Source organism: Chlorocebus sabaeus, chromosome 8 (genome assembly GCF_047675955.1).
Source record: "Chlorocebus sabaeus isolate Y175 chromosome 8, mChlSab1.0.hap1, whole genome shotgun sequence".
NCBI classification, from domain to species: Eukaryota; Metazoa; Chordata; class Mammalia; order Primates; family Cercopithecidae; genus Chlorocebus; species Chlorocebus sabaeus.
The window spans coordinates 69,880,132-69,905,687 of NC_132911.1; the positions used below are offsets into that span (position 1 = coordinate 69,880,132).

General features: G+C 39.8%; 1 protein-coding gene across 3 annotated transcripts in view; it reads left to right on the forward strand.

Annotated features, from left to right (window-relative positions):
* Positions 1-25,556, forward strand: part of MTFR1 (mitochondrial fission regulator 1) — an 87,760-nt gene that overhangs the window by 49,605 nt on the left and 12,599 nt on the right. The window contains exons 4-8 of one of the 3 annotated variants that reach the window (XM_008000762.3): positions 40-155; positions 15,820-16,055; positions 18,146-18,392; positions 18,979-19,147; positions 20,122-21,718. In XM_008000762.3, coding sequence (XP_007998953.1) covers positions 40-155; positions 15,820-16,055; positions 18,146-18,392; positions 18,979-19,147; positions 20,122-20,190 — 837 coding nt within the window. In that variant the 3' untranslated portion in view covers positions 20,191-21,718. Of the gene's footprint in view, positions 1-39; positions 156-15,819; positions 16,056-18,145; positions 18,393-18,978; positions 21,719-25,556 lie in introns of those variants that run through there. The other 2 variants (XM_008000761.3, XM_008000760.3) reach the window with 2 other exon arrangements.

The window sequence follows — 25,556 nt, forward strand, 5'->3', positions numbered from 1 at the left end:
GGTGCCAGATGAAGAACTTTCCCTATTTGTAACTTGTAGATTAACAGCCATGCAACGGAATGGAGTCCCAGCCACCCAGGAGAGGATGCAGTGGCGTCTTTTGCTGATGTTGGATGGGTAGCCAAAGAAGAAGGAGAATGTTCAGCAAGACTAAGGTTAGTTTGGACGGCTATTAGAACTGAGATGCATTATCTGTTTTTTTTAAAGAATGATATTATTTGCAGTACTTACTTTTAATAGCCTAATTTTATCTCTAGTAATGCACCCTCTTCTTTTTCTTGAATAGTCTTCTTTTCTATTTATTTTCCTTTTTTTCTGAGAGGGTTTCGTTCTGTTTTTCAGGCTGGAGTGCAGTGGTGTGATCTTGCTTCACTGCAGCCTTGACCTCCCAGGCTCTTGTGATTCTCCCACCTTAGCCTCCCAAGTAGCTGGGATCACAGGCATGCACCACTAACCCCCGCTAATTTTTTTTTTTTTTTTTTTTTTTTTTTTGAGATAGAGTCTTGTTCTGTCACTCAGGCCCCAGTGCAGTGGCGTGATCTCGGCTCACTGCAACCTCCAACTCACTGGTTCAAGTGATTTTCCTGCTTCAACTTCCTGAGTAGCTGGGACCACAGGTGTGTGCCTCCATGCCCAGCTAATTTTTGGATTTTTAGTAGAAACAGGATGTCACCATGTTAGCCAGGCTGGTCTCGAACTCTTGACCTCAGATGATCCACCCGCCTTGGCCTCCCAAAGTGCTAGGATTACAGAGGTGAGCCACCACGCCCAGCCTATTTTTGTATTTTTTTTGTAGAGATGAGTTTTCGCCATGTTGCCTAGGCTGGTCTGTTCATTTTCAAGACTTTGCTAGTATTTTTAAAGTTTTTAGAGACATATAATTATGTCCTAAGTCCTCATGGACAGAATTCCTTGTCCTTCAGCAGTTTACATTCTAATATAAGAGACCAGAAAGAATGATCATTAATAATTTAGATAAGTACAGTAATTACAAAGTTCTCACTGGGGCAAAGGGATCCATCTGGATCATAGTAGAGAATTTTTGTGTAATTGGAGAATGTTTCCTAAAAATTTTGAGTCAAAAGGAGATTAAGAAGGAAATCAATTGATACTGTAAAGTCTACAAAGTAATTACAGATGGTCACTGCAGGATGAGAGATGTTCAGCAAGACTTCTCAGGAGGAAATGCTAGAGCTCCATCATGAGGCTGAGTGGGAGCCAAGTAAATGGAAGGCTGGTATTCCCGGAAGAGTAAAGAACTTGTTTTAAGGTAATACCAGGAGACATTGTGGCATGTTTGGGAACTGCCAGATGGCTCAGTCAGTCTAGAGAGCAGAAAAGAAGGATAAGCTGTAGGAGATGAGGATGAGAAGTAGGTTGAGGTTTAAAAGTCTTACACATGACACTAAGAAACATAGAAAAGTCCACGTTTGTGGAAAGCAATATAGAACCTGAAAGCAGTGTGGAACCATGGAAGAAATTTGAGCACTAGTAAAACCAACGTGTAAACAGTATGAAGAATAGAAAAGAAGGCCGGGTGTGGTGGCTCACACCTGTAATGCCAGCACTTTGGGAGGCTGAGGAAGGTGGATCATGAGGTCAGGAGATCGAGACCATCCTGGCTAACACAGTGAAACCCTGTCTCTAATAAAAATACAAAAAAAAATTAGCCAGGCATGGTGGCGCATGCCTGTAGTCCCAGCTCCTCGGGAGGCTGAGGCAGGAGAATGGCTTGAACCTGGGAGGCAGAGCTTGCAGTGAGCCAAGATCACGCCACTGCACTCCACACTCCAGCTTGGGTGACAGAGCGAGACTCTGTCTCAAAAAAAAAAAAAAAGAAAAGAGCCAGACTAAGAGATAGACCAACTAGGAGATGATCAGAATTTAACTGAATTAAGAAACTGGCAGAAGAGGTTCAAAGCTGAATGAGATTCAGAAGAATTAAAATGACATAGAAACATTAGATATGGAGATTAAGGAAGGAAGAGCCTACAGAGTCAGAGTCTAGTTATCCTAAATTCTTAGGTTTCCATCTAGGATAAATATAAGGATGGTAAAACAATTTTTTTTTTTTTTTTTGAGACGGAGCCTCTCTTGGTTGCCCAGGCTGTAGGCTGGAATGCAGTGGCGCTATCTTGGCTCACTGTGACTCCCACCTCCCGGGTTCAGTCGATTCTCTTACCTCAGCCTCCCGAGCAGCTGGTATTACAGGTGCCCGCCATGATGCCCAGCTAATTTTTGTATTTTTAATAGAGACAGGGTTTCACAACATTGGCCAGGCTGGTCTTGAACTCCTGACCCCAGGTGATCCACCTGTCTTGGCTTCTCAGAGTGCTGGGATTATAGGTGTGAGCCACTGCGCCCAGCTGTAATTTATACGAATGTAGGAAAACAGATTGTTTTGGCTGAGGAGAATAAGAGAGGGTAGTCTAGTCTGGAATATATTATGTTTGAGTTTTCTGTGAGGTATTCACCTTGATCTAGAAACAGTTTATGTGAATAGATATTGGTAAGGAAGGCCTATAGTCTATAATATTTAGATAGAATGGCTGAATATGAGAGTGCCCAAGAAGCATGTATAGAACGTGAAGAGCATTTGTACCTTGAGTGAAACCAGCATTTTGAAGTTAAAGGAAAGAAAAAGCCTCCTCCCCTGATCACCCTCCCTGCCCCCTGTCCCCCACCCAACCCATCACCCAAAGAGCAGCTAAGAGGCAGGAGAAGACCTGGTAGAGGGTATTGTTATGGAAGCAGAGGAGGTAGAGTTTTTATAGAAGAGGAGTGGTGATCAGTGTCAAATACTTAGAGGCTGAGTAAGTAGAAGAACTAGCACATTTCAATTTTGTTTTTCAGTTGGAAGATTATCATTGACTTTAGCAAGAGTAATTTCATTTGAGTGGTATTAGCTGGATAAAATAAGAATCAAATAATCCAAGAGCAAAGAAGGAACTTGATTTGAGTGACAAGTAGAAATAAGGACATAGCAGTAGAGAAACACAGGGATTGCAGGATTAGCAGGTAAAGAGCCTTTCTTTTTAAAGATGTTTATTTTATTTAAACTTTTTATTTTGAGACAATTGTAGATTCTTCACATGTATAAGAAACAATACAGAGAAATTCCGCATGCTTTTCACTCAGTCTCCTTCAATGGTAACATCCTGCAAAACTATAGTACAGTATCACAGCAGGGTATTGATGTTGATAAGGCAAGATGCAGGACATTTCCATACTACAGAGATCCTCCACTTGCCCTCTTATGGCCACACATACTTCTCTTCCATCCCCAACCTCAACTCCTTCTTAATGACTAGCACCTACTAATCTGTTCATTTTAACTATTTTATCATTTAAAGAATGTTAAATACATTGAATCATGTAATATGTAACCTTTTTTTTTTTTTTTTTTTTTGAGACAGAGTCTCGCTCTGTCACCCAGGCTGGAGTGCAGTGATGCAATCTTGGGTTACTGCAACCTCTGCCTCCTGAGTTTAAGCAATTCTCCTGCCTCAGCCTCCCAAGTAGCTGGGGTTACAGGTATGTGCCACCATACCTGGCTAATTTTTGTATTTTTAGTGTATACGGGATTTCACCATGTTGGCCAGGCTAGTCTTGAACTCCTGGCCTCAAGTGATTCATCTGCCTCGGCTTCGCAAAGTGCTAGGATTACAGGCGTGAGCCACTGTGCCTGGCCAATGTGTAACCTTTTGGGACTGGCTTTTTTTTTTTTTGGAGGCAGAGACTCCGTCTGTCACCCAGGCTGGAGTACAGTAGTGTGATCTCGGCTCACTGCAACCTCTGCCTCCCAGGTTCAAGCGATTCTTCTGCCTCAGCCTCCCAAGTAGCTGGAATTACAGGTGCTTGCCTCCACGCCTGGCTAATTTTTGTATTTTTAGTAGAGACGGGGTTTCACCATGTTGGCCAGGCTGGTCTTGAACTCCTGACCTCAGGTTATCTACCTGCCTCAACCTCCCTAAGTGCTGGGATTACAGGCGTGAGCCACCGCGCCTGGCCAAACAAAGGCGTCTCTCCGAGCCAGAATCGAACCAGCACCTAAGGATGGCCATAGGCGTGCACCTATAGTCCTCCGCTCTACCAGCTGAGCTGTTGAAGGGGGCGGGACTGGCTTTTTAAACTCAGCATTGTTCTCTGGCTATTCATCTAAATTGTTGTGTGCATCAAGAACTTGATCCTTTTTAATTGCTCAGTAGTAGTCATTGGTATGGATGTATTACAGTTTGTTTAATCATACAGTAATTGATGGACATCTACTTTGATTCCAGTTTTTGGCTGTTAAAGTTAGTATATAAACATTTGTGTATAGGTTTTTGAGTGACTGACTATAAGTTTTCGTTTTTCTGAGATAAATGTCTTTGAGTGCAGTTGCTGGGTCAAATAGTAGTTACTTAGTTTTTCAAGAAACTGACAAACTGTTTTCTAGAGCCTATTTTACATCCCTTTGGCAGTATATGGCTGATTCAGTTTCTCTGCATTATTTCCTTAATAGCTAATGATGATAAACATCTTTTTATGCCATCTGTATATTCTTTCAGGTAAAACGTATCATGTCTTTTGCTCATTTTCTAACTGGGTATTTTTGAGATTTCTTTATATATTCTAGATATGAATCCTTGTCACTTACATGGTTTATAAATATTTTCTCCTACTCTGTGGCTTGTCTTTTCATACATTTAATGGGGTCTTTCATGGAGCAAAAATTTTTCATTTTGATGAAGTCTAATTTATTTATTTTTTTATTGATCATGCTTTTGGTGTCAAATTTAAGAGTTCTTTGTCTAGCCCTAGATCCTGAGACTTCTTTTTCCCTAAGAGGTTTATAGTTTTATATTTTACATTTGAGTCCATGAATTTTTTTTTTTTTTTTTTTCAGAAGGATCTGGCTCTGTCACCCAGGCTGGAGTGCAGTGGCACGATCAGCTCACTGTAACCTCTGCCTCCTGGGCTCAAGCAATCCTCTCACCTTAACCTCCTAAGTAGCTGAGGTTATAGGTATATGCCACCATGCCTGGCTGTTTTTTGTAAAGATGGGTTTTTGCCATGTTGCGTAGGCTGGTCTCAAACTCCTGAGCTCAAGCAATCTGCCCACCTTAGCCTCCTGAAGTGCTGGAATTACAGGTGTGAGCCACTGTGCCCAGCCTTAAATTTGTGATTCTTTTCAAGTTAATTTTTTCATACAGGTTGAACAACCCTAATTTGAAAATCCAAAATCAGAAGTGTTCCAAACTCCAACTTTTTAGAAAATAGAATTAAAGAAAAAAAAACTTTTAGGTTCAGGGGTACATGTGCTGGTTAGTTACATGGGTAAATTGCATGTTATGGGTGTTAGGTGTACAGATTATTTCATCACCCAGGTAATAAGCATAGGACTCAATAGGTAGTTTTTTGATCCTCACCCTCCACTCTCAAGTAGGTCCTGGTGTGTGTTGTTCCCTTCTTTTTTTTTTTTTTTGATACGGAGTTTCACTCTTGTTGCCCAGGCTGGAGTGCAGTGGCACAATCTCGGCTCACTGCAACCTCCACCTCCCGGGTTCAAGTGATTTCCATGCCTCAGCCTCCCAAGTAGCTGGGATTACAGATGTGCACCACCACGCCCACCTAATTTTTGAATTTTTAGTAGAGACAGGGTTTCACCATCTTGGTCAGGCTGATCTCAAACTCCTGACATCAGGTGGTCACCCGCCTCAGCCTCCCAAAGTGCTGGGATTATAGATGTGAGCCACTGCACCCAGCTGTTCCCTTCTTTTTGTCCATGTGCACTCAGTGTTTAACTCTCATTTGTAAGTGAGAACATGTGGTATTTGGTTTCTGTTCCTGTGTAAGTTTGCTTAGGATAATGGCTTCCAGTTCCATCCATGTTGCTGCAAAGGAATGATCTCCTTGTTTTTTTGTGACTGTGTAGTATTCCATGGTGTCTATCTACCACATTTTCTTTATGCAGTCTACCATTGATGGACATTTAGGTTGATTCGGTGTCTGTGCTGTTGTGAATAGTGCTGTGATGAACAGATGTGCAGAATGATTTATTTTCCTTTGGGTTATATACCCAATAGAGGGATTGCTGGGTCAAATAATAGTTCTCTTTTAAGTTCTTTGAGAAATCTTCACATTCCACAGTGACTGAACTAATTTACATTCCCACCAGCAGTCTATAAGTATTCCCCTTCTCTGCAACTGCTCCAGCATCTCAGGCAATGGGCAGGGCCATAAAGCTCCCAAGCAATTATGTCCTTTGTCTTTGGAGTTCCTCGGCTTTCCCACGGAGCGTGTAGCTGCAATCCACCTCCTTCAAAGTGTCTGTGGATTCTCTGGCTTTCCTGGTATGTTCCTGCAGTAGTTCTTGGAGCAAAAGTTCACCATGTGGGTCTGTGCACGCTGCCCTGTTTGTCCAAGTGGGAGCCGCAAGTTAGTCCTGCCTGCTCTGTGCCATTTTCCCCGAATGGGACCTACCCTTCTGTGTTTATAACTTACAGTTTAAGTCCCTATAGAAACAAATTCTATTTAAGACTGTTCATATGTTGCAGTTTTTCTGCCTCTCATATTTATATTTGTATGAAAGCTGAAGCTCTTCAGTATATTTCTTATTTCTTCCTTGAAATTTATGTTGATAACATTTCTATAACAATTATTTATAATATCATACTATTACGTCTCTAGGAAAACAGGATACATATGAGTCTTTCATAATTGGTTATTATAGAAATGATTTTTTTCAAATGCACTGAACTTGAGATTTTTATTTATAAACTAGAAGTACAGGCCAATCACAGTGGCTCATGCTTATCATCTCAGCACTTTGAGAGGTCGAGGTGGGTGGGTTGCTTGACCCCAGGAGTTCAAGATGAGCCTGGGCAACATGGCAAAACTCCATCTCTACAAAAAATACCAAATACCAAAATTAGCTGGGTGTGGTGGTGCACACCTGTTGTCCTAGCTACCTGAGAGGCTGAGGTGAGAGGATTGCTTGAGCCTGGGAGGTCAACGCTGCAGTGAACCATGAATGCACCATTGCACTCCAGCCTCAGCGATGGATCGAGACCTGTCTTAAAAAAAAAAAAAAAGAAAAAGAAAAAAGGGCAGCATATTTCTATAAAATACAAGTATTCTACTTTGAGAAGAGAATTTTCAATAACATGAGAAAACTGTTAGTACAGTGGCATGCATAAAGTAAGGCCTCATTGTTTTTTCTCTTTTCTGTACACATTTTTTAATTAACAGAAGCATTGACATCCTGATAACTGATGATCAGTTATGAATATAACTGATAATCTCATCTAAGATAAAGTGTTCTCTTTCATAGTAGTATTCTAAGGAGAATGTATAGTCTGTGAAAGGAAAATAAACCTTGCAACGCCCAAATCACTAAGCCAAAGGGAAAAGTCAAGCTAGGAACTGCATCAGGCAAACCTGCCTCCCAAAGCTTTGCATCACAGCAAAGCTGCCTCTGTAGCTATGTAAGATAGCTACATTATAAAAAAGCTACATACCTCTCTTACAATTTGCCTGCTAGGAAATTCCTTGTGGGACCCAAGATCTTTACCCTAAAACAGTTCTGCTAAATTTGACGCTGACAATGTGAATTGATAGTTTTCTTCACAGGTGTCGGAAAAGGACAGAACTCAAAAGTTATCCCGCTGCTCATCTGCGACAAATGCGTATCTGATTGCTTCCTCTGCCCTATGTTTATTTTATGTAAAAATGCAGATTCACTGAGCTAGAGGAATGCATAAGTGACTAGTCCTCTACCACGCCTCACATGTGAACAGCTGATCAGAGACTTAAAAGAATGTAAACTTTTGTCTCTTATCTACTCCCACCTTTTAAAAATTTCTTCCTCTTTCTCTAATATCTGCCCATTCCCCTTTAAATACTGAAGCCCTCAAAATCATCTTTGGAGAAAGGCACTGATCTGTCTCCTAGGTGCACATCTTTAACCTTGGTAAAATAAACTTCTAAATTGTTTGAGACCTGTCTCAGATACTTTTTGGTTTGTAAGTCTTTGGATAAATATACAGTATAATGTTTGTACTGTATAATGAAGTTAAACACTGTAATCTCTGAGACTTTTAGTTGACATCATAGATATTGTCATCAAGCGTTTGATTGCTTCCAAAGTAGAAGAGCAGCTAAGGAGCTTTGAAATATTTAAAGTTTAATTTGTTCATTCTATATTAATATATTAATTTCTAATTGTATCCAGTTCTTCTGTAGAGTGTCACGTACAATATCAAACTCATTTACTAAATAAAAATGTATGGGTTCATAGAACTTAAAAATGTTTCAGATAGCAATTTTCCTTATCCTAGGATGTTTGCAATCTAATGAGGAAGATGAACATATTTATAGAAGTCTGTAATATAAGGATAGTGAATAAAGTGAGACTGAGGTGATGATATCCAGCTTGATTTTTCAAGTGTCAGCATTAAGTATAAGATGGAATGTGCTGTTTTTTAAGGAATGTCAGGGAAGATCCCCAACCTCATAGAGGATGACAGAGTAGCAAGAGTCCATAGGAAATACTTAACAAGCAAGCAGGCCAGCTCCACAGCTCCAGAGGTGCAAAAGTAGGCCAGGAGACTCGGTGGATCAGAGCAATCAGAGCAAGGTTTCCTACTCACAACACATCAAACTGCAGATGTTACTGGTTTCTATTTTATTCTTCATTACTTGACAGTAGACATGAACATACATTATTAAAATAGTATATTCAAGGAAGAAGGATTATTTTTGTTAAATACCACTTTTAGGAAGATCCAACTTCTGAAATATAAAACAACAGAAGGGTTGTGTTGAACAGAGCCTAGAACAGCTATGAGGGAACCCCACTAGTTTTCTGGGTCTGTAGCCTACAGCACTCCTGCCTGTTCCCACTGTAGATCCTCTCATAGATTGCTTCCACTGTCAGAATGATTTCCCATTCTAGTTGTCTTTATCCAGCTACTTGCCCACTTTGAAAAGATTATTAGTTTTCTTTTCTTTTCTTTTTCTTTTTTTTTTTTTGAGACAGAGTCTCGCTGTGTTGCTCAGGCTGGAATCCTGTGGCATGATCTTGGCTCATTGCAACCTCCACTTCCCGGGTTCAAGTGATTCTCTTGCCTCAGCCTCCCAAGTAGCTGGTATTACAGGTGCCCGCCAACACACCCAGCTAATTTTTGTACTTTTAGTAGAGACGGAGTTTCACCATGTTGGCCAGGCTGGTCTTGAACTCCTGACCTCAAGTGATCCGCCTGCCTCAGATTAATAGTTTTCTACCCAACTTTGTATTTCAGGAAACTAAATTGCCAGGTTTTTTTTCTCCCTGGATTCTAAGACAATAGAGTATGGTTTGTTTGTTTGTTTGTTTGTTTGTTTAACCTTCCTAGGTTGTTCTGTAAACTAAAAAGATGAGGGAGCGTCAGTAGAAATCATTTTGGGAACAGGGCACATCTAATTTAAAACTGTGTCAGATTTTGAGTTTCCCTTAACTGTGAGATGAGGGAAAGGACCCCAAAGGTGTATTATATTTAACTTAGCGTTCTTCAATATGGATGATGGAGCTAAAAAGGCCTTTGCATTTATGTAAATTGTGCTACAAAAGTGGCTTCCCTTGACAGTAACATGGAAAAAAGAGAACTAGATAATTCAGTGTAGTGTTATTCTAAGTAAGAACCTGTGTGCCTTAGGGAATTTTGGACCCAATATAAACGAAATATGACCAAAACGAACCAACAAAACCAGTAGAAATCTCCCTAGCAGAAATTGGTATCCAGAAAATGGTTTTAAGAAACATCAGTTAACTGTTAAAAGTTTAAGGTAATGGGAAAAAAAAGGAAAGGGAAGGAAGAAATATCAGGCCTGCACAATATAATCCCAACACTTTGAGAGACTTGAGGCCAGGAGTTCATGACCAGCCTGGGTAACATTGTGAGACCCTGTCTCTTAAAAAAAAAAAAAAAAAAAGAAAGAAAAGAAAAAAATTAGCCAGGCATGGGTGGCACGCACCTATAGTCCTAGCTACTCAGGAAGCTGAGGCAGGAGGATCACTTGAGCCTAGGAGTTGGCAGTTTGGGTAACAGAGTGAGATCCTATCTCAAAAAAAGAGAAACATCACCCTTTGGCTGTTTATCTTCTGCTTTTGGTACATCCATGCTTGATGTCTCTGTTATTTTATTTTATTTTTTTGAGATGGAGTCTTGCATTGTCATCCAAGCTGGAGTGCAGTGGCGTGATCTCGGCTCACTGCAACTGCCACTTCCCAGGTTCAAGTGATTCTTGTGCCTCAGCCTCCCTAGTAGCTGGGATTATAGGCGCCTGCCACCATACTCAGCTGATTTTTGTATTTTTAGTAGAGACATGGTTGCACGCTGTTGGCCCAGGCTGGTCTTTAACTCTGGACCTCAGGTGATCCACCCTCCTCAGGCTCCCAAAGTGTTGGTATTACAGGCGTGAGCCACCCCGCCTGGCCTCTTTGTTATTTCTGTTTTTGTATTTGTTTTTATTTCTTAAAATTTCTCTGAATTACAGAAATTCTTGAAAGAATCTATCTCTTATTTTGGATTTATTCTGTCTTTGTATTCTAGTTCTTAATAGCCCACTGTTCTTAAGGATGGCAAAACAGATTGGTTTTAAGAATGAATGGTTTGTTGACTATCTTTTAAAAAAAACGCAGGACTCTGTGGCTCATGCTTGTAATTCAAGTACTTTGGGAGGCCAAAGCTAAAGGATCCTTTGAACCCCAGAGTTATACCAGCCTGGGCAACATAGGGAAACCCTATCTGGGCTCTTAAACCTTCACAGGTCCTATAATTACTTTGTTTGAGCCCATAAATATTGAAGTATTTCACATAAGGAAATGCTGAATTATATAATTAAAGATAGAAAAGTAGTATAAAGTACAGTTCTTCACTGTTAATTAAATCGTCTTACCAAAGGTCCTAAACTTTTTTGTTCTTACCCTGGCACAATAGTATTCAAGATTAAAGAGTAATTTGTCCTTTATTTTCAGTAAAAAAAGCAAAAAGATAAAAATTCATCATGGAAGCTATGGGGAGATAGAGAAAGTTAATCCTTTTTTTTTTTTTTAAACACTGTAGTTTCCGCTCAGTATTTATTAATTTTCTCTTACAGTTTATTTTGCCTTGAAGATGTTTTAAAGAAAGTAAGCTGTTCAAATATGCCTTGCAATTGCTGTCTTAATCTAGTGTGTCATATTATCTTGTTCCAATTCTGGAACAAGATTATTGAAGGGTCAGTGTTCATAGAATTTGAAGACTGGCTTACTTGAATGATAACATTTTAAAACAAACTTGTAAGAATTTAATACTTTGGATCCTTTAATGTCTAGGAGAATTTTAGGGGAAGGAGGATATAATCTTTACTGATGTGGCCACTGGTTTTTAAATAAACAGTACTATAACATCATTTTTCATTTATCAGTAACAAAGGTTCTGGTATCCAACATTTATTTTCTGTATATAGGCTGCATGAATCCTCTGTACATAATATGAAAACAATCATCCACATTTCTATTCACAGATATGAATATATTCATTCTTTCAGGTAGGTTTGGTAAACAAAGCAAAATTTTGCTTTGTGGAAATGCGAAGACGGTAGGGGTCTAGAGATACATATTTCTCCACAGGTTCTATTCTTCTCTCTTCTCAGTTCCACTTCCATTTGTTGTCACTTCCAGATACCCCTCATCCCTGACACCCATTGGCCATGGCGCATGTCCTCTGTCCTGAGAACACTGCATCTGATTGCTCTCTTCCTCTAAACTCACATGGTTACTACTCCTGTTCCTTCTTTCTCCACTACAGTCTTGAATAAGTATACTACTTTATTTCTACATTTATTTGAGAATGCTACATTTTGCATAGATCTGGTTTTAAAACTAGAATTTTATCACTCCTACTATCCTACCTACCTGCATTTCCTTTAGTTCTTTCAAGAAATAGTTAAAAAGTCACTATTGTTCAGTTTTATTAAACCCAAAACATTACTGAGAATATATATGAAGAAGCATATTAAGAATATATTATGATGTTATATGTAATTTAATGTAAATATAAATGCTCCCTACCTCCTCAATGGTTCATTCGGTAAATTGACTAATTTTTATTTACTCGTAACTTAATTTATTTGTTGTATAGAACTATTTAGCAAAATTATTTGCACTACTCTGTGAAGGAGAGGTAGAGATCAGAATTTAGGCAGGTGTGTCAACAAAGAGTCAAAGTTTTAACGACTTATTAAAAGTATTTTCCTTGTTGTAGGTTGGTTAGAGCACATACATCTAATCTACAACTTCTGTAACATATCTTTCAGTGTATTGATTGATATATTTTATCAGAGTATTGGTACTGTTCTTCATGGGAGTTTTTTCCTTTGCTTAATCTTCCTGTACCGCTTCCCCCCACCCCCTGATATGAGGTCTCACCCTGTCGCCCAGGCTGGAGTGCAGTAGCATAAATACAGCTCACTGCAGCCTCATCCTCCTGGGCTCAATCAGTTCTCTTGCCTCAGCTTCTGAGTAGCTGGGACCCCAGGTACATGCCACCACAGCTGGCTAGTTTTAAAATTTTTTGCAGAGATAGGGTCTTGCCTTGTTACCCAGGCTGATCTTGAACTCCTGAGCTCAAGCAGTCTTTCTACCTCGGCCTCCCAAAGTGCTGGAATTACAGATGTAAGCCACTGTGCCCAGCCTAATCTTCCTGTACTTAAAAAAACAAAAAACAACGACAAAAAAAACTTTTTTCTCATTGTTGGGGCTACGAAAGCAAACAGTAATTGAAACCTTGTGAGCCAAACATTTCCCTATCCCACAAATATTCCAAATTTTAAAAGTTGATATTATAGTTGCTAGGTAAGAGCAAGGATATTTTGTATTGTATTGTTCTGAGGCAGGGTCTTGCTCTCTTGCCCAAGGTGGAGTGCAGTGATGCAATCACGGTTCATTGCAGCCTTAACCTCCTGGGCTCAATCAATCCTCCCATCTCAGTCTCCCTAGTAGCTGGGACTACAGGCTCGAGCAAGCATGCCCAGCTAATTTTTGTGTTTCTTTGTAGAGAAGGGGTTTCGCCATGTTGCCCAGGCTGGTCTCAAACTCCTGGGCTCAAGTGATGCTCCTGCCTTAGCCTCCCAAAATGGTAGGATTACAGCCGTGAGCCACTGCGCTAAGCCTAGAGCAAGGATATTTATATTCCAGATCTTTTTGTTTAATAAAAATGTGTCAGGCAAAAAGCAGTTTGCAAGCTTCCTTTATGTATGGTAAATTCATTAATATGGTGTAAAAAATTAGGTATGAAGAAAAATACCCGAATTCAGTGCAAAATACCAAAACCTGAGCATCCCAGGATTCCCCTTTCAATACACAAGGTAGAATGAAGAAGAATTTTCACAACTGTCAAGCAAAAATAAAACACCAATATCCATTTAAAGGAAAACTAAAGTAGAATTTAATGTTGAAATGTACTAACAGTTACGATTATGTTTGAAGCTGAAAGAGAAGCCCAAAAGAATGGTGCCTTATACAATGGGAGTTTATATTTTTCTCTCAAGATAGTTTATTTCTCTCAAATCAGCAACATCCAAGGTTAGGTGGGCTAGAGCTGATAGAGGCCCTACAGCATCATCAGGGACCCAGCCAGGCTCTGCCATCTGTAGCATTGACTTCCATATCCTGATTAGCGTATGGCCCTGTGTGACTCTAAAACATCACCTTGCACTCAAGACTCTCAGCATGAGGAAAGAGAACTGGGGCTAAAATGGAAATGACTTTTCCATTGAGTCACCTCCCTTCAAATGGCCTCCTAGATGCCTCATCAACATTCTGCCTACAATCTTGTTAGCCACACGAAGTCCCATGGCCACACAAAACTGCAAGGGAAACTGGGAAATGTCATCCTTTAGCTGGGCACATTGCTGCCCTGAAATAAGGATTTCTTTCTTTCTACTCCTTTTTTTGGTGGTAATTTTTACAAAAGAGAAAAGAAGCGTGCTTGTTGGAGTGAGCAACTGGCAATCTCTGTCCCTAATGCATGTTGTGCACTGGAGCAAGCCTTAATTAGCACCTGGTCCATGCCCTGGGTGAGGGTTACTTAGATTTTGGCTTTAGCTTACCTTTTAGTGTAGGCTTGTAGCAGGGCCAGTCAGAGATTCTTCACCTTAGGGCCATGACTTCTGAAACTATATGAGCCGAATTTTATGAGAAGTGTGTCTGATCAATTACCTGGGAAAATCAAATTTTCAAAGGAATCTGTGACTGTGAAACCATATGAACACGATGTATTAATGTTGATTGAGAGTGAGGAGAAGGAAGTCAGTTGTGGGCTCTTTTCTCATCTTTGAAACCCCAAAGTCAAGGCATTCCTTCATTCTTTTCCCATGCATTCTTGAGTATGCTGAAGAAGGCAATCCTGGTGAAATCATTCAACCATTCCCAGTGTTGTAAAGTAGTGATAAACTAATGTGGTTAAAGTCTGATTGGAAATGGGCAGATTTCTTCCTTATAGTGTATCCCTATCCAGGTTATGGATATTTCAAAAAATATTAAGTTTTTGAATTAATGTTAAGTCACACTAATACATTTTTCATAGAAAAATTGTAACATTAATAGCATGAAAAAACTTCATAAATCTCAGTTTCAGTGTTGAGTCTTCCACACACTAACTACATGATACTGAGCCTGTATCCTCAGTAATAAAATAATAGTGTCTGCCCCACGGTGTTTAAATTAAACATGGTGACAGAGAGGAAAGCCCCAGCCTTATGTCTGACAGCGAGGTTACGTTTAATGGCAGTTCCCCGTCTCTTTCAGCAACTTTCAAACAAAAGAGCCTTTTCCCAAATGGTACAGCACTAGGGCCTTGGGTTTACTGCTCCCAAGATAGTTTCATCTAGATTTGGAAACTATAAATGTAATTACTTCCTGTCCTTTTGGTATTATAGGGTTCTAAATGACTATAATGTCGAGACAGTATGCAGGAGTTTTTTGAGGACACAGATTTTTGAAGAGTGCAGGTATAAGGGAAAAGTAAGACTGATTGTTTTCTGGAGGGAATGAATTTAAGATAGAAAAGGGCTTAAAGGGGGATGCAGGCTGGGAAAACTTCATTGTAGAACATAAGAGGAAATGGATAAGTATATAAACTGACAATTGAAAAGAAATACAAATTTTTTTCTCAACCCTCAACTTCATTTGGAGCTACCTCAGGTGCTACACATGAATTTTTTTTTTTACCCAAATAATGAAACCATCTAATATAGCTGCTGCATAGGTTCAGTGATAATGATTCCTTTTTCTCCTTTTAGCTTTTGATGCTGTATTTTGTCTACATTGTTATCATGTGTCTTGCAATTTGATGTGTTCTGTCATACATGGAAAACACTGACATTGATGTGTAGACGCCAGGACCCTGGGGAAAGGCTGATAGATCACTGATTTGATTTTGTTGCCAGATATAGCTAGTAATTAGCTTACCACTTTGAAGAGCTTAAAAAGTTTCTTCTTAGTTCAAATCAAAAGAAAACGTGAATTAGCAAAAACTTTGCTAAAATCTGTGATGCCTCTTGATGGAGTTGGTCTGTGCATATTATGTAGAGATTGACTAAGAAAAATAATGGCAGCAAAAACCGCAGCTGTGGTATGTAGCTACATAAGGTTGACAAATGCTTTGCTCTTTTTGTCCTTACATGAAGGGTCTTATATAAGATCAGCCTGAAAAGAGGTTCTTGGGTGTTAATGCGGATACACTGTCAGGTGAGGATGGTGTTTCACATTCTCTTACAAAGCCTGTGACAATCCACCTTATGTCTTCCTTGCAGGACAGAGGTCAGATCAAGGCCACCCCTTCAGGATGACCTTCTTTTCTTTGAGAAGGCCCCAAGCAGACAGATTTCCTTACCAGACTTGTCTCAAGAAGAGCCTCAGCTGAAGACCCCAGCATTGGCAAACGAGGAAGCACTGCAGAAGATTTGCGCTCTCGAAAATGAACTTGCTGCTCTCAGAGCTCAGATTGCCAAAATTGTGACCCAGCAGGAGCAGCAAAATCTCATTGCAGGTCTGTAAGTCCTACATTTGTTAGTTTAACTTGCAAACTAGAAGTTAGGAGAATGCCACTTCTAAATTAATTAGTAAGTAACAACTATTGGGGTTCTTAGAAAACCAGGTGTGGGCTGGGTACAGTGGCTCATGCCTGTAATCCCAGCACTTTGGGAGGCTGAGGCAGGCGGATCATGAGGTCAGGAGATCGAGACCATCCTGGCCAACATGGTGAAACCTCGTCTCTACTAAAAATACAAAAGTTAGCTGGGCGTGTTGGTGTGTGCCTGTAGTCCCAGCTACTTGGGAGCCTGAGGAAGGAGAATCTCTTGAACCCGGGAGGTGGAGGTTGCAGTGAGCCAAGATCATGCCACTGCACTCTAGCCTGGCGACAGAGCAAGACTTCATCTTAAAAAACAAAACAAAACAAAAAAAACCCAGGTGTCAGTCCTTCTTGCATAGTCCAAAACAACCAGGTTAGGTTTAGATGGTGTTCATTTTGAACAATCTTGGTGCTGTCAGAGAAGATTACTAGGAATTACCTTTTGGAAAACACTGAAATTCATACAGTTGAATCGCTATATAGTGGATGCTTTCCTTTCTAATGGGAAACTTAGTTGTCTAGGATAATGGCACCAACCATATCAGACATAAGGTAATGCCATGGGTTGCTGTCTACTTAGTGAAAGAAGCCTGGGTTTTTGTGTGGTATGTGTTAGACTGAGTGGTGTTTACTACCTGCATGTCTTGAGGAAAGCACTTGACATCTCACCTCCCTTTACTGCTCTAAAATGGGGATAATAGTACCTATGTTACTGAGTTATTGTGAGAATAAATGTGGAAAGTATATAAAATGCCTTTAACACACAGCAGCTATTTAATAGTTATTCTTCTTCCTTTTGCACAGAGTAGAACCTGAATTCAAGTCTTCTGGTCTAACACCGTTGGGTTTATTAGTGTGACATTCTCACATTGGGGAGGAAACTGTAGCCTTGAAATCCTAGCCCACTAATCTATTGGCAAGTAGAGGTTATTTTCCTATTGTTGTTTCCAAGGCCTGGCAAGCCTCAGTATTAACCAGCTCTGTTGGATAAGGACAATTAATTACCCTGCCTCTGAACCACTTGGCTTATACTTCTGGAGTTTAACGTAATCCAGCATGGAAACCTCATTTGACCTGGGCATGGCAGAGGTGGGTGGGGATGAAGGCACTCTGGGCGCTGATGCTGGACTGTGCTTATCCGTGTAACTTTGCTAAAATCCTCCAGTCCTACCTTTTTCTTATCTTCAATTGATTTTTCCTTTTTCTTTACCTCCCTCTTCTGGCCGACTGGGAAAGTGCTACCATAAAATTTTGAAGTTCTATTTATGAGCTGAGACTTTTGAGTAAAAATCTTTTACATCAACACCTCCCCAATCAAACTAGTTCACCCAATAAACAACTTTCTAACCTCCAGTTATGCAGAGAGGGGATTTTTAGGTCCTTACTTTATTTCCATAACTCTTATCTTAGTTACTTCTTGTTTTAGAGACAGGGTTTCACTGTGTTGCTCAGGCTGGTCTTGAACTCCTGAGCTCAAGCGACCTGCCTGCCTTGGCCTCCTAAAGTGCTGGGATTACAGGTGTGAGCCACTGAGCCCAGCCCAGTACAGGCTTTTAATGCTTAATAAGTCTTATATGAAAATATACTTAAAATGAGTCACAAATTTGTCAGAGTTTCCTCAAATCATTGAAATAGTACTAAACTGTCAAACTGTATGTATTGAAGATAGAGTTGTTTTTGCAGTACTTTGTTTTATATTTCTGTTAAAAGTGATTACAAACCGTGCTACAGTCAAACTTGAACATTTGATATCACAAAAAACACCTCTGTTAAGTTAAATAGAAATTTTCCATCTGGATAGTTTTGGACTGAATGATACAGTGGCTGAGATTCAGGCATTTCTCATGAAGTAACTGAAACTGTCCTTCTTCTTACATAACAGACTTTTTTTTAAGGATATTGTTTTTAGGAGTACAAAAATCTTTAACATCATTTTGCTTTTAAAAACTGATATTTTCTTTGCTTAATACCAGCGGGATTAAGTTTGTTTTCCTTTGTTTCTGTAGGTGACTTAGATTCTACCACATCTGGTACCACACAACCACCCCCTCCGCCTCCTCCACCACCCCCGCCTCCCCCTCCACTGGGGCTCCAGCAAAGTGTATCTGCCGTTGATCTGATTAAAGAGCGAAGAGAGAAAAGAGCCAATGCTGGAAAGACTTTGGTTAAGAACAGTCCAAAGAAACCTGAAATGCCAAATATGCTAGAGATCCTTAAAGATATGAACAGTGTAAAACTTCGGTCAGTGAAGAGGTGAGGATACATTTACCTTCTTTCTTCCCCATTTGTTTGTCTTATAAAATCAAAGTACCAGGCTTCTTGAGAAATTTTGATTATAACGTGACTGCCATGAATAGTTTTTAGTTTAAAAAAAGAACGAGCCCCAGTGGCCTCTATACACAGTAGCTAAGAGATTAGCAAAATAAACTACAGTTCCCAGGTGATGTTTTTAGTTTTCCCATTTTATTTAAATATCAGCCTTTTATATAAAGTCTTCACTGTGATTGCTCAGTGAGCATTTACTAATTCAGTAAAGGCATACTGTGTACCACTAGCATAGTCACTAGATATGCATGGAAGAGGGAACTCTATTGCACTGAAGGAGAGTAGAGTCCGTATTCTGCAGATACATTACGTGGCCCTTTATTGGACTCCTGTGTGCTTTTGTTGAGCATTAGCTCTAGGCTTCCATCTCACTGCTAGTAGTAGTATTTATCAGGTCTCTATGCAGTAGCTGTGATGCTGGAGAGGTGCTGTCAGGCAAAAGGTTGACAGAGTACTTCCCTGAGGGTGGCGAGTGTATTGACCTGTCCCCTTGGTTTGCGTTCACTTCTCTAAGGTCAGAGCAAGACATGAAGCCCAAGCCAGTGGATGCTACTGACCCTGCTGCCCTCATAGCAGAAGCTCTGAAAAAGAAATTTGCTTATCGGTATCGAAGTGATAGCCAAGATGAAGCTGAAAAAGGAGTTCCAAAGTCTGAATCAGAGGCCACTTCAGAGAGAGTGTTGGTGAGTTATTTGCCCAGATTTCTTTCCTGTTACGTAGAAATCCATCTCCTTGACAAGCACTTGCATTTTGCAAGTGATTCACCTGTGTCATCTGTAAGTTCCAAAGGGAGGTGATGCAGGATTTGGTCCCTGCCTTACAAGTACATCACGGCTGGTTGGGAAAAGGATGACATCTTTGCTTAGCATTTACACTTTTACTTTTCTAACAATGAAAATAATAGTTGTTCATTTGGAAATTTGAAACTTGTAGAAGAGCAGAAAGAAGAAAGCAAAAGTTAACCCCTGAGCTCACTACTAAGTAATCTCCAGTGTTACATTTTCTATGCAGGGTTGTATTTTTAAGCATAGTGAAGTGAAATTCAGTATAGTAACAATGTGTATTTTGTGATATAGAAATTCAAAGTAAAGTGAGATCATTTTCTCTCAGGGCACCCTATGAAAGTCTTCTGAAGAGGGTGAGATTTGATGTGGGCCTTGGAGGATGTGTACCATGTCAGAGGTGGAGACTGAGTACATTTCATGGAAGCTCTCACATAATAATGGATACATTCCCTTTATTAACATTACTGTCATGGGGTGTGTGTGTGCTTATCTATTCCAGAGAGGCAGGCATCTCAGAAATTCTAGCACCTTTGAAACTTCTTAAGACATTGGAAAGGAAACTTTGTACTTTCTCTCTTTACTCAGAAAAGTAAAATTTAACAAAAGCAGGGTATTGCCAAGATGATTGTAGTTTTCATTTATAGGAAGCAGTTTGGCTACTTCTTTACCTTTCATTCTGTTGATATGTTCAGTGTTCATAACAACCTGTCAATTTGTAAAGGTTTTAATATTCCCAGTAGTTGCTTGGTTTTCATGCAGAACATACCTAGCCCTCTAATCCATGATTGGGGCAGGGGTGGGGGGGTTGGGGGGGCATATTGTTACTGTTACCTGAACCAATATCTTTCTTTATACTTTTTGTTTGTTTCTAGTTTGGGCCACACATGTTGAAGCCAACAGGAAAAATGAAGGCTTTAATTGAAAATGTATCAGACTCCTAATAGACAATGAGCTTCGAAAGACTCCTGGTTCCCCTGTTGATTTGTGAGGGCTAAGTTTGCTAGTAGAAATCGACACTATTTAGTAAATACCTGACTTTAGTATTCAGTGGTCTCCTTTTCAGGCTAATTGAGGATTAAGCAGTAATGAAAGCACTAAGTTTGGTTTTCATTTTGTGAGATGGCCAGCGTTGGTGCTCTCCACAACTTACATGTGTTCTGACATGTTTCTAATATGTGGCCAGGGCGTTCAGATTTCCAGTTTTGAAAACAATTGTATAGATTTCACAACACAAAAAGGACATTTGTGGATGTTACTGCACATTTTAAATTCTTAACACTAATTTATCTGTGTAAATGTTTCATATGCATATTTTTGGACATAAACAGTTTATGTAAAATTAGTAATGAATGATGGCAACGAGGGCACTGTTATCTTCGTTTGTTTTCAATGATCATTTAGCATTCAATGATGGAACAGCTGGTATAACATAAGTTGTTGGCATGAAATATTTGAGATTGGAAACTTCTTGCCTTGAACAGAACTTATATCTTAGATTCTCTCTCACATTTTCTTGGAGCTGGGGTTTGAATAGGAACCAGATGATGTTCACTGCTGAAATTCCATAATGCTTCCCACTGAAGGGACGTTGAGAACCAGGAAAGCTGCTTTCACGTCATTGCCATCCAGTACTGACAGGGAAGAAAGATGTAGTTTTCCAGTAGTGATGAATCAAATTATTGAATTAAATTTCTTCTTAAGTAAAAACTCAGAATGTACCATCTTGTTTCCTTTCAGTTGATTAAATGGCATCATAAAGATGACTTTGCTAAGTTAATACTTCTGGAAATGTCAGAGTAGAGTTAAAAAAAATTTTAATATAAGCCAAAATATTAACTTTAATGAAACATAGACTTGGCAAATGAATTTCCTATAAATTGTCATTGGTCAGAATGCTGTTTTGTTTAGTTATATTACACAATATAAACCATAGGTGTTATTAGAAGTGAAGAACTGCCTTTTTCATCGGGGGCTTTTAAGGACTTGCTGTAAATGATTATTTTAAAAATGCTTTATAAATCTTCATGATTTTTCTATTTCTGATACACTCAGCTATAGTTAATGCCAGAGTATCCTACCCGGAGTAAATATTTGGAATATTTAAATCTAGTAAAAGTAGAAAGTTATACTTCCTGGGATTATTAGGAGATGGGAGTAGACATTCACTTTTAACTTCTCGAAAATACATGCATTCTCCTAAATATTAAAAATGACTTGGGGTAATGACATGGCTTGGTTATTCTGTTTAAATTTGTACTATGACTTATGTTATACATGTTCATGTTCACCTCTCATCCATCCGTTTTATGGGGTTTAAAATTCTCTTTAACAAAATTCAGAAAATTTACCTGAAACTTATTTTGACCTGCTAAGAAACATATTTTTGTATAAGTATTGAATTTTGGACAGTGCCCCCATATAAGGAAGTTACTGTTTTAAAATAAAGCAAACTGTTTTATTTTCCTTGGACCATAGTGCCTCCATTTTTGTTCTCTTTTTTCACAGTAGGTAAGATTCTTTTGCACAAGTAGCTTCTTTAGAATAATTTTCTTTCTGCATTTTTCAAGTGGAATTATATTCCTTAAAATAAGCTCTTAAAATCACTTTTCACTTTTTCTCATATAAAGGGATCACAGCATTAAAACAGGACAGTCATGAAGTATCTGAGTTGTCTCAGGGTTCTCAAACCCATAATCTACTTCTGAGATTGGTGAAATTTGTTTTCCCAGCTTCTCCCACACCCACCTCATTCAGTTTCTGGTTCTTTCACCCAACACAACACCTGAAGTAAAAGACCTTAAGAATAGTTATACCTCAGCTAGGTATTAGGTATTAGAAAGAAAGGTAATTAATTTTCCTGTGTTTTTTCTGAGTTCTGACTGAGGGACTCTCCATATATATACATATATATATACACACACATATATATATACACACACACACACACAGAGAGAGAGAGAGAGAGAGAATATATGAGACAGAATGAGAAGATCTGAGTCAGAGAACACTGGACTTGGAGCTTTACATGATCCCCTGTTAAGTAAGTTATCTTTACTTTTGCATTATTTTACACAGGGTCTCTGTAGTTTCCAATAGAATGATTTCTCTGGTAGTCCCTGGCACCTGTAAAAGGCATCATCCTATGCACTTGCTTGTGCAGGCTTGGTGTAGGAGGGGTAGGACTTGCAGTCTCTAGTTCTGGTTGTTTCCCCAGTCCCAGGCCCTTCTGCATAAAACTTGTGTCTTCTTTCTCTATTAGGAATGCCTATGTGTCTGTGTCTCTGGTGAAGAGGAAAACACGTAGTAATAATAACTAGCAGAAACAAATACTTAGGAAAAGCCATAGTTCTGATAACTTCTCCAGAAAGAGAAGTTCTCTCCATGGGATAGAATCTGGCAGACAGTAAACTTTCAGCCCAACAAAGTCAGCGCTGGGATTGTCAGACAGAATAGGACACTTGGTTTCAGTTGTAGTAGGGTCCTGTTTCTGTGTCCTCTTTCCCTTTCTCATCCTAGAGATTTAGCATTCTTCTCTGCTACCCTATTGATCCTATTTGTTAGGATTCTTCTTAGACTTGCCCTATAAACCTTATAAACAATCTAGCTCTTCCTTGGTCTTGATCCTTAAAGCGATCCTTTAAGGATGGGATAATAAAAGTAGCATAACCAAGTAAGGATCTAGAACTTTTGCACACTTCCCCCCAAGACTATTATCCTTAGTCCAGTTCATGTGGTCTAGAAACCTTAATGTTCCTAAAGCTGGAACTTCTCCGATACCATCCTCCAGCCCCTTGTTAAGGTCACAGAGGGCTCGGCTCCTTTGTTAAGGGCACAGTAGAACACAAGTGTCTTTTAGACATTTTCAGGAGGGTAAACGTTAAGGCAGCTCAAACAGTGCCTCCTGTTCATACCAAATGGTTATCTCAGGGCAGTCCATAACCCAACTGGATAAGCCTTAATTTGGGGAGAAATGCCAGACTCTTCATAACAAGATTTTAACCAAAGGTATAAAAACATTCTGTTAATGTTGCCTAATGACCACCCCTCTTCGTTAGCCAGATACGCTTTTTATCGAAAGGTGAAAGAAGGTGTATTCCCCAGGTACTGTGTTGTGGAAACTAGGTATCATTTTAAGAGTGAAAAAGGATACAACTAGAGCATAGTTGGAAATCATTCTGAAATACTAGCGTGAGTACAAGGGGAGAGAAGTGTGTAAGGTACTTATCGCGGGGGCTGGGCTGTCCAGATCCCCCCAACCCCTGCCTTCCCTTCTGCAAGGGGCACGCCTGGTAATGCAGCGACTGCTCTGTAACCCAGGACACAGCCTAGATGAGCTGTTCCAGTCAGGTTCTCCCTTATGAATTTGAGTAGGAAGCCTCTACAGTGAATCAGTGCCAGGAGCTCAAATAAAGATACCGTGAGGTACAATTGTATCCATGCTTTCATACAAGTAGAAATTATCAAGAAGTGAACTAAGAATAGCCATAGTGACTTTGATTTAGCACTTACCATATGTCAATAGTTAATTTTACTTTAAGGAACAGACAGTTTATAGGTTAGGGAGCCACTCAGATTAGGTAACCTGCCTAAGGACCGAAACCTAGGTCTGACAAGCTGTAAAGACAGTGCTCACCAGAACTGACCATTCCAGCACCTGGATCTCAGATTTCCAGCCTCAAGAACTGTGAGAAATAACTGTTATAAACAAGTCACCCAGTTTCTGGTTCTTTGTTCTAACAGCCTGAGTGGACCAAGGCAAGCACTATCCTTTCTAATATTTCCTTCAAAAGGTTCATCTTTAGATCTGTAACTTTTACTAATTTCAACTAAGTTAAGGGAACTTGGGAAATCATTACAGTCTCCTGTTTCTTTACAGGACATGGCTCAACAATAAATACTTCAAATCTGTGTTCAGAAATGTCATGTAAATAAATGTACAGCTTAAAGATAGGTGTTGTAATACAAGATGGAATGTCTTGGCAAAGACTTATTGATGGGACCAGTGGAAAGCTTCAGTAAACCAATTACATCACTGTGCTTCAGTTTTAAATTATAGCCAACAAGAAATCTAATATTAACAGGAGTGGCTGGGTGTGGTGGCTCACGCCTGTAATCCCAGCACTTTGGGAGGCTGAGGCAGGTGGATCACCTGAGGTCAGGAGTTCAAGACCAGCCTGGCCAACATGGTGAAACCCTGTCTCTACTAAAAATACAAAAATTAGCCGGGCGTGGTGGGGCACACCTGTAATCCCAGCTACTCAGGAGGCTGAGACAGGAGAATTGCTTGAACCCGGAAGATGGAGGTTGCAGTGAGCCAAGATCATGCCACTCCACTCTAGCCTGGGCAACAGAGTAAGACTCCATCACACACACACACCCCCCAAAGCCTGGGCAACAGAGTAAGACTCCATCATACACACACACACACACACACACACACACACACCCCAAAGCCTGGGCAACAGAGTAAGACTCCATCATACATACATACACACACACACACACACACACCCCAAAAACAAAAAAAAAAATGTGTTTCTCTCTTCCCCACCATTCTATTAGACTTTAAGCTGGGCTTCAGGACAACTTAGAATGTGTAGGTGTAAGACTAAAATATGTAATTGATGAAAGTATTTTACCTAAAGTAGCATATTGAACATTTAAAACTATTTTAGAATCAAATTTGAAGGCTAAGTAACTTCATCGGTCATAGATGTTAACTATTTTTGAAATGGAGTCTTATTCTGTTGCCCAGGCTGGAGTGCAGTGGTGCAATCTCAGTTCATTGTAACCTCTGCCTTTTGGGTTCAAGAGATTCTCCTGCTTCTGCCTCTCCAGTAGCTGGGATTACAGGCACACACCACCATGCCCGGCTAGTTTTTGTACTTTTTTTTAGTAGAGATGGGGTTTTGCCATGTTGGCCAGGCTGGTCTTGAACTCCTGATGTCGGATCTGTCTGCTTCGGACTCCCAAAGAGCTGGGATTATGGACGTGAGCCACCACACCCAGCCAACAATTTTATAAATACAAGAATTACTAGATATGGTGTCATTTTTATCATTACCTGAACGAAACCCTACATTCTCCTAAACAACCCAACACTACTTATATTGCACCATACGGAAGCCCGCCATATTATATAACATGTTGCACATATTATTCTGTCACCCAGACATGTTGAGAACAGAAAACAAGGTTTGTAGTTTTTAATACCCCCTTTATTACATCTAGTGCTATCTTCTGCACACAACAGAAACTTGGATACTGCTTACCGCATGACTCCAGTATAGACAGAAGGGTTTCAATA